We start from the raw sequence: 9,828 nt of genomic DNA on the forward strand, positions 1-9,828 counted from the left end.
CTCCGCCGCCGCCAATGAGGCGCGGGGGGACGGCGGCGGACGGTTCGGCACGGCACAACACGGCACGGCTCAGCACAGCTCATGGCATGGCTCTGCACACAATGGCACAGCACAGCACCTTTCTACTCAGTACCTTGGCATGCCATCCTTTAGCCCAGGGACCTAAAGTGAGCTGCTTGGCTCATCTTGGTACAGCCCAGCCGTACCAAGTCCAGCTCAACCCAGCATGCATGATATGGAAGGCTGGCAGACCTCAGTGCAGCACGATGCATCAGAGTTCAGCTCAACGTGGGATGGCAGGGGGGCCAGCATGGGTTAACTGACCCAGCATGGCTCAGCCTGGCATGCCTTGGCGCAGTTCAGCTGGGTTGGCACATTCTGGCTTGTCTCAGCTCAGTTCAACATGACACAGGGCTGGCAAAGTTAAGTTTGGTACAGCACAGAACAAGCAGGGGCCTCATCTGGCTTAGCTCCACTTGACCTGGCCCAATTTTGTTTCGGGCAGTTCAGCTTGGTTGACTTGGACAAGCAGGGCTGGCAGAGTTCAGCTCAGCAGAGCCTGGCCTGCCTTGACTTAGCTTGACCATCCACAGGTTCAGCTCAAAATGACCCAGTTCAGCACAATATGGTGCCACTGGGAACGCACACCAGTAGGCACTGCTCAGCACAGTTTAGCCTGGCACAGTGGCAGTTCAACAGCACTCAGGTGGGTACGAGGGGGTGGCAGTAGCGTGATGCAGCCCCCCCAGCTCCCCACCATGTAGTCACACTGGCGCCCCAAGCTCCACTGCCTGCAGGCCAGCACAGTCTGACCTACCCATGCCAGCCCCAATCCCTGTCCATATCCTGCCAGGCACCTTAGGGCATACCTGGCAGTTTGGCCATTCTTCACCTTTGTCTTTTCCCTGCTACGCCCAGAAGAGGCAGCTGTACTACCTGGGGGAAATTGAGGCAGGGGGAAGAGCCAGCAATAGCACCCAGGGATGGTGGCAGTGGATCGGCATGGATTCCCGAGGGAACCCAAGAGTCCTGCTCCTCCCTTCCCGCCTGGGGCCATGACTCTTACTCATCTCCTTCCCAGACAATCGGCCTGGAAAGCTCTGCTCTGCAAGCAGCGCCTGCAGCCCTGGTTGCCCGCCACGGCCTGGGGGGGGTCAGCTTGCAGTGCCAGGCTGGTTCATTCCCAGTGCTGGAAGGGTCTCAAGTTTTTCTTGGTAGTCCCTGTCCACAAGCACCTGTCTTGAACTCTGCCTGCTCCCTGTGCAGCCCAGCTGCAGCCAGACCAGTACAGCCAGAGTGTCACAGGGCACAGGGTGGAGTGGTACCTGGGCTATTTGTAGTGCTAGAGCCCACCCAGGAGAGATTCATAGCTCCCCCCCATACAGCCTTGACATGTCCACCACTGACATGTCCACCACCCCGACCCCACCTGCCTTGTAATGCCCCCAAATCATGACTGGCTGCTGCCATGCCCAGACTTCCCAATGTTCACTGGCTCATCTGCCCCTTGTGCGCTTTCCCAAATGAGTAACAAGGGCTGCCTGGCCAGGCAAGAGGGCTCTTGTGCCCTGGCTCTTCACATGGCCCCATAGCACATTTAGCACCACACACACCCCTACACAGCCCTCCCAAGCCCTTAGCACTGTGCCCAGCTGGTGCCAAGAAGAGTGGGCAGCAGACACCAGTGCAATCCCTCCAGCTCTCCCCATGTCCCTATGCCTGCACCAGTGGTTCCCAACCAGTGTGCTCACTCCCTGGCCACTTCCATCCCAGCAGGAGAGCAACAGTGTACTGTGGGTCGGGGCACAGCACCAGGGGCTCTGGAGGTGGGACTGGCTGCAGCTGCCCACACCACACTGTAGTGTGCCCAGAGGGCTTTTCCCAGGCAAGTACTGTCCCCAGCAGGGAAAGTGACTTGAATGGCCCATGCCAGCGAGAGGGTGAGCATCATGCTCACCTCTCAGCTTTGAGCAGGTGCTGGCAGAAAGACCTGGAAACTGGTCAAGGTAGGCAAAGTTGCGGGCATGCTGATGGTGGTGGCAGGATGATGCCTACAGTGGGGTACTGCTGGCTTACCCAGACATACTTAGCACTGCTGGGCTCAGGGTCACTCTGCTCACCCATGTGTCTTAGTGCCAGCTGGATAGAGTGAGGCACTGGGCAGCCTGGCTGTGCTGTGGGGCTGTTGGGGAGCAGAACTCCAGGCTCTGTGCCTGCTTGGGGCAGTGCAGACCAGCATGCAGCAATGGGCACAAAGGTGATGAGCCGCTGATGGAGTGTCAGCACAGAGTGGAGGTAGCTGGAGGGACTCTCATTGCATGAAAGCACCCTCTCAGGCTCCGTCTGGCCCCACTTCCCCGGGACCCAGGGAGGTCCTGCCTCTTTAAAACCTGATTGAGTCCATGCCTTTAAAATGGGCCTGGGCAAGGACCTCCTACCCTGTAGGAGGAGGCTGAGCCAAGAGCACGTGGGCTGAGTGAGCTGATTCTCCCACCCCACTTCACCCCACTCCCCTACCCCAGCACCTTTACAGCTCCCATAGCCAGGCTCCGTTGGGCTGGCTTTGCTCCTGGTCTGGATTTTAGTCTGGAATTTGTACCCCTTTTTGCATACAGATTCCCCCCACCTTTCTGTTCCTGTGCCAAGCTGAAGCAGCTGGTGTGGTTGTCCTGTCTTGATAGGAGCTGGAAGCACCCTGGGATCCTTTTGCTGGCGTCCACAGTCACCTCTGCCTCCCAAGTGAGGAGAAGCATGACTGCAGGTTCTCCCTAATTCTTCTGCTGGCCAGCCCCACCTTGTCCCTCTTACCTGCTCCCTCCCGACACTCACCTATCATGGCTATTCCCTACCCTTTCACCAGCCTCCTCCTTCTCCTTGTTGTGCCCATTTCCCAGGCTGTGAACCAGTCCCCACTGCCCCTTGGCTCCCTGCCTGCTGTCCCCACCCTGCCCCTCCTGCAGGCCCTGCAAACGCGGGCTCCAGGCATCTGTACCGGCGTGCTGCTGACCGCGAAGGCCGACCCCGCCGCAGCCGCAGCCTAGGCACCAACACCATCCGCCTGGTGCAGGCCAGTTCCCATGGGGGTCAGCCCTGGGCAGGTGAGGAACCGGTGAGCACTAAGGATGGTATGTGCACTTAGCAGAGCTAGCAGGGTGGGCGCTTGAGCTCTGAAGGTGAGGTCTGTTGCCTGCTTCCTTCCCCCTCTCTACAGTGTCCTGGCTGGAGTTGCTCTTGGCCATGGGGTTCCACTTGGCAGGAGTCCAAGGCTCTGCCCCAGGGGTGAGATGGGCAAGTGCATAGCTGGCCCTTGTGTGCCCTTCTCTCCTTCCCACTCTGCCTGATGCTCTGCCAGGCTAATGGTGTTGGTGGAGAGGATAGGAAATGTTGCAGACTCTTTACCCTTCATGCCACCAACAAGCCTTGTCGCATGGCTTCTGTTTGCTGCAGCTTCTGCCTTGTGCTGGGGCAGATGGCTGTCACAGGCTCTGCTGTGCTGTGTGGGGCTGTGGCAGCATCATGACAGAAAGGGGTGCTCCACAGTGCCTCCTGCCCTATGCTAACAGGGCACTGCCTCCCTGCAGGTCGCTGGTACTTGCAGGCCCTCACCTACCACGTGGAGGTCCAGCCAGAGGTCGAGCACCTCCTCAGAGCTACTGTAGTCTACCTGCCCAGTTTGTCACTGGCCCACAGTCGCCTTCTCTGCGCTCTGGAGCTGGTGATGGCTGGTGAGGCACCCAGGGTACTGCTCAGCCCTACTGCCCGTCCCCGTCATGACTGGGCCGAAGTTGATGTCACCCCTTACCTGGTACTGGGGAACAGCAGCATGGGGAGCCTGGCGCTGCGGCATGTCTGTGTGCGTGCTGGCCGAGCAGGAGGCCACGATGCTCCTGTGGCCCCTGGCCACCCTTTCCTCCTTCTCTACCTTAATGATACTCAGGCAGGGTTGGCATCTCTGGCAGCAGAGCCCACCGACACCAACGTGATACAGGGACATTGGCTCATGACCTGCCCAAGTACCTGCGGGAGCAGGGAGGGGAGAAGAGTGACTGTTCCCTCTGCCCCTTCCCTGTCAGTTTTGCACAGCTGGGCTGGGACCACTGGATCATTGCTCCTCACCGCTACAACCCACGCTACTGCAAGGGCACCTGTCCCCACCTGCTCCGCTATGACTTCCACGCACCCAACCATGCTGTGGTGCAGAGTTTTGTCCATCAGCTTGTGGATGCCGATGTGCCCCCGCCCTCCTGTGTGCCCTATCGCTACAGCCCCATCAGCGTCCTCACGCTTGAGCGCAATGGAGACATACTGTACAAGGAGTATGAGAACATGATTGCAGAGTCCTGCACTTGTCGGTAATTTCCGCTGCCCCAGCACATCACCCCTGGGCTCTGCTTCTTCCTGCAGATCTGGACTTTAGGGTTTATCTTGCTCTGCCTGGGGCTCACTTGGCTCATCTCCCCTCCCCATGCAGTGCTGCTCAGTGGGGAGGTTTTACAATGACAGTTTTATGTAAATTGTGGGCTTTTAAAGGCAGAAACCTGTGCTGGGGTGGTTGCCCCATGGCATCTGTCCTTCCTGCAGCCCCCATGGCTGCTGCCTGGTTTTGGTGGGGAGGGGGGCTTGGCCTGATGTTCTCAGATATGAGCTGTATCCCTAAACAGGAGTACCAAGCTCTTAGGAGGTGGCTGGGAGTCTCCTGGTGGAGGGAGGGCAGGGAGGGTAGGAAGTCCAGGTGTCTCTGTGTTTTGCATCTGACACATTGGTGGTGTCAGGATCTGATGTGACCCTGCCTGTGGCATTCCTTCCCAACTCACGTGCACCCCATCCCTATCTAGTCTCAGCTGCAGAGGCATCTCACCAGGCTGAGAATTTGGGCTGGAGTGAGGAAGCCTCTCTCCTCCCCTGCAGTTCTGCTCTGGAAGGGCTGTGAAAAACTGGAGGGACCTGAGCTGCCATCTCTGCTTCCGGTGCTAGAGGCCAAGGCAGCTGCCTGTGCTGGGCTCTGCCTGCTGTTTCCTCTGATACACCTGTTCTTCAGCTCCTTGGCTTGCCCTCTAGCAGGGCTCAGGTCTTGTTCCCAGAGGTCAGATTCCTGTTGCAGATGCCTCTCTACCTTCTTGCACTCTTGCTGTCACACCGTCCTTGGGCTCTGCTGAGCTTCTGGCATGTCCCTGTTTCCAGAAGGGTCAGTCCCACTCTCAGCACCCCTGCTGCCTGACTCTTCTCTATTTATTTCTTGACTGTGAATAAATAAATTGATTGATTTTGCTAAAGACCATCTTGGCCTGTTCTTGCACTGCCCCCAGGGTGCAGCAGGTGCACCCTGGGATAGGTTGCGCTAGGCTGTATCCCTGTGCCCTGCTTTTGTGCTTTCACTGGAGGGGGTGGGTGCGGGGGTAAATCCCAGCTGGTTCAAGCAGGGCCTATGAGAAGTGCCTCCCCTGGAGCATTGACCTGCCCTAGAGCAGAGGAGACCAGATGTGGCTGCAGGCAGCTGCCTCCATGGGTCTGGGAATGAGAGATGCCCCGCATCCCTCTGTATGGGGCAAGTCCTAGGAGACCATGGAAGAGCAATGAACCGGGTCTCCTGGGGCTGTCTGTCACCATGGCCAAGGCATTTCTCTGCTGTTGCTATTGTGGGTAGGTATCTGCAAACAAACCTGACTGTTGCTGGATATGGTGCCCTGTCTGCAGTGCTGGAGCAAAATTTCCATTCTTTGAGCAGCAAGGCATAGGTAGCAGTCATCATCCTTGGCACCAGCGCTGTCACCTGGGTACTGTTTCTCCACAGCTCATGCTTTTGCCAGGGTCTCCTCTTGCTTGGGGTCCAGCCCCATCTGTTATTGCTGGCCCAAGCTCCATGGGGATGTTTCAGCAATTTTATTTTTCCCGTGTTTGCTGTTGGATGGGGTGCTGTCAACCCCAATCCCTCCCTTTCCTGCCAGTCTCAAAGTTTCTTTCCCATCCTGGAAGAGTGAGAAACCACAGAGGCCCAGGTTGTCTCTTGCCCCTTGTCCCCAGCTAGCCACATCTTGGTGATGAGTGGGGAACATCTGCTTTTTTGGAAGCTCACAGATCTGAGCCCTATCAATCATTAACCATGTTCTGTTGATTCATGCAGGCAAGTGATGATAAAAGACATGGAGAGTGGCATGCTCCCAGCCCTGGATACCCCTAGATGCCAGTGCCCTCCCCACCCCCAACCTGCTGCCAGCGCCCCTTGGACCAGCTGGGCACCTGGAGATGGGTGAGCACTGGAGTTTGTCACCCCAGCCCTGTGTCTATTTATGCACTGTGCCAACAGCTCTTGAGTCTTTTGGGATGGGCCCCTTCCTTGAGTACCCATGGGTGCCTAGGGGCTGCTCCAGTAGCAGGATCACCTCTGTGCTGGTTGTGGGAAAGGTGCTACCACAGGGATGGAGGAGCAGTGATTCAGGGAAAGATTCACTGTCCCCAGATGACCCCAGCACTGTGCCTGCATCATTGCTGGGACTGCCAGGCTCAGGGTGCAGTGACCCTAGCCTGTTGCCTGGGTGCACCCTGCAAGGATGATCTTCCTGCAGATCCTGCAGCTATGTGAGCCCCTTGGGCACAGCCTGGCATTCCATTGGGAGCCACCAGGAATCCTGGCTTTGGGGATATGCGCCCCAACTCAGCCTCACTTAGGGATCTTGCCTGTGGAACTGCTGCTAGCCCCTTTCTCGCCCCCAGGCCAGCTAGTGCATCCCTGTTCCCTTCTGCCTTGTTCCCAGCTCCTTCCCCTGCCCCAAACCCCACACTGAGGCTTTGCTTTGTTTCCACAGGGTGCCCATTCACTATCCCTCCTGCTGCCCCTCCTAAGTGGGCATGAACACCTCACACCCCATATCCTGCAGGCTGGCACTGGGCAGAGGGGGTATTGGAATATAATCCCAATATTACCGGGTTGAACGTGCCTGGGCTTGCCTGGCCCTTTGGTTAGTTGTATGCGGCAGCTAGGCTCTTGGAACAAGTCCAGGCAACAGAACTCAGGCTCAAACTCTGATGAAGAAGCTTTAGGCGAGGCGAAGAGGAAAAAGGAGATGGATCCAGCTAGGGGGTTATAATCCAGAGTTTATTCCTGGGCACGCAGGCCTCTGAATGTTGCGACAACCCCGACCGGAACCCGACCACATGGTCCCGTGTCTTTTTAAGCTCCGGGAAAGGGGGAGGGGAAGGGGTAGGTGAGCTACCAACCAGGTAGGAGGGGGGGGGCTCAGGAGACAAATGACACCTGGATGACCCAATTGTCCCCAGGGCTGAGAGGCATCTTTTGAACTTCACCTATCAGACGACGGCCTTGCTGACCTTCTGAGATTGATGGACAGCTCTCAGCAGGAGGCAGGGAGAGGGGAAGAGGGAAGAATTACTAAACCTGGGAGGAAGTGGGAAAGCTAAGACAGGACATTGCTTCACACTGTAACATCTCCCCCTAGTTTTGTTTAAAAAGAAGAGGACTGGGTTTGTGGGGATGTGTCCCAATGTGCCCTTGCAGTGCTGTGGTAAATCTAGGCTGGGCACAGTACAGGGGCACCAGGATGGAGATCACCCAGCTGTGGAGAGCAGGTGCTCCCCAGGCACCTTGCCAGGACTGTAGCTGGATGCAAACGGTGATGGCCAGGATCCAGATGCCTTATGGGTGCCCTGCAGAGATGCTGGCAGCCCCCAGCTGGGGCTGTTTCTCTGCCCAGGGCTACTGAAATATTTGTGCAGAGCCATTACCTGAGAGGAGCAGTGCCTGAGAGGAGACACCTGACAGATGGAGTTTGCAAGACTATGGAAGCCTCGGCACTCAGAATGGCTGACAGGGCCAGTGCAGTCCTCACTACCATCCCCAGGAATCACCATCAGCCTAGCACTACTCCTCTCCCTCCTCTTGCTTCTCTACAGCTCCCTCCAGGGGGGTCTTGGCATAAAGGGCAGATGCCAGGTGGCTCAGGACCTCCTTTCCCCATCTGCCCTTCTGGGTGTTCCAGGAGCCCCAGGGGGCAGGAGGCATGTGGCCCCCCAGATGGCCCATGCAGCACCCTTCTAGAGGATGGAGAGCAGCAGACCTCTGGGTGCCCACTGCTGGCACAGCACTGTGTGTGTCATCAGGGCCTGTAGTAACTGGGGACCCCTGCTCATCCCCTGCATCACCCCCTGCCTAGCCTTGTCTGCATGCCTGGGACTCTTAATGTCTCTCATCCCCACAAGCCCTGTGGCCTGCTCCATGTACTCTGATGTCCCCAGCCATGGGGCCTCACAAGTAACCCAACCCCACCAACTTTGGGAGTTGTCGACTCTAGGACCCCCACCCCTACACTATTCCTCGCTGCCCACATTTCAGGGACCTCCTGTGCCCACCATTGTGGTGTCCTCCAGTTCCAGTGACTCCAGCCTAGGCATCCCCCCAGCAGAGCCCAGCTTTGGCCCCCTCATCCAGCTGCCTCCAGCTCAGGGATGCTCTCCCTCTGGACACCCTGGCACAGTGCTCTTGGCTGCTCTGCCCCACAGGTCTGGGGGTGTGCCCCACCACAGTATGAGTGCTGACAACCACTAGCATCCCCAGGAATGTCCACTGTGCACTAGAATCCCCAGAGACCAAGGGACAGCGTGCACTCACTTCTGGGACAGGACTCTCCAGCAGCCATATGTCCTGTGGGCTGGGCCAGGGGGAGACTGTGCTGCTGAACTCCCTGGGGCCATGCCGTGGCTGGGCTGCTCCAGATGCTCTGTACAGAAAATAAACCTAATGCACCCTGCCCACATTCAGCACCTTCTTGCCCCTGCCCAGCTGTGCAAAGGCAGATTACATGGATGACAGGGTCATGTGTGCCTCAGGTGGCACATGGCACCTGCGGGGTCCTGTCTCTCTCCCAACAGCTGCAGAGTCCGATGCAGCAGCCACTTGGCCCCCACCTACCCAAAGGGGTCCCCGGGATGAAGTGTGCTGTGGTCTTCAGGAGCCCACTGTGTGCCCAAATCCTGCTGGTGCACCTGTGTGGGTGCACATCTGTATGCCCACATGATGCCCACATGATGCACGTCTGCCCGCATCTGTGCACACAGGTGTATGCCTGTGTGTGCGCATGTGCATGATTGTGCATGTGCATGGGAAGTGTGGCTGTGTGCTTATGCGTATGTGTGCTTATAGGTGAGGGTACCTGTGGGTATCCACAGGTTTGCACACCTGTGAATGTACATAGGTGCACAATTGTGTGTGTACTTCTGTGTGCTATGGACACACAGAGAAGCAAAGCATAGCTGTGTACACATGTGTGCATGTGGAGGTATGTGTGCACACGAGTCTGCCTGTGCATGTGTTCCAGTGCAGGTAGGTGTGTGCACACCTGTACGTGTGCATGTGTGTGCATGTCCATGCTCCTACGTGCACGTGCACACCTATGGACGTCTCCATGCCTCTGTCCACATGCGTGTCTTTGTGTCTGCACCTAGCTAACGTGTGCGTGTCCATACAGACCCACACTGGTACGTGTACCTATCTGTGTGTCTGTACATTCTCACACCAGTACGCGAACACATCCTGCGTCCCTGCGCCACACCACACACCAGTTCGTGTATCTGTTCCACACCGGCACAGGTATCCGTGCGTCCGCGCGTCCGTCCCTGTATCCGATTATCCGTGGGTCCGTCCGTGTGTCTGTCCTTGCAGCCGCGTACCCATACTCAGCGTTGCTCGGCCTTCGCCCGGCAGGGGGCGCCGAAGGCCCCCGCCGCCCCGCCCTCGGGGCCTCCATGTCCTCCAGGTCCTGCCCACTCGGGACTGAGCGCCCCTTGGACCGAAGCCACCGCCGGCGAGGAGCGCCG

At 57.8% G+C, this 9,828-nt stretch overlaps 1 protein-coding gene across 1 annotated transcript; it reads left to right on the forward strand.

Moving 5' to 3' along the window:
* The first annotated feature begins 2,834 nt into the window (after nucleotides 1-2,834).
* BMP15 (bone morphogenetic protein 15) lies at nucleotides 2,835-4,356 on the forward strand. The gene is given in 4 exon segments (XM_031063447.1): nucleotides 2,835-2,982; nucleotides 2,985-3,098; nucleotides 3,582-3,965; nucleotides 3,968-4,356. Coding segments are annotated over 4 exon segments (1,035 nt in total).
* Nucleotides 4,357-9,828: the final 5,472 nt, after the last annotated feature.

Source organism: Geospiza fortis, unplaced genomic scaffold (assembly GCF_000277835.1).
Source record: "Geospiza fortis unplaced genomic scaffold, GeoFor_1.0 scaffold412, whole genome shotgun sequence".
Lineage (NCBI taxonomy): Eukaryota > Metazoa > Chordata > Aves > Passeriformes > Thraupidae > Geospiza > Geospiza fortis.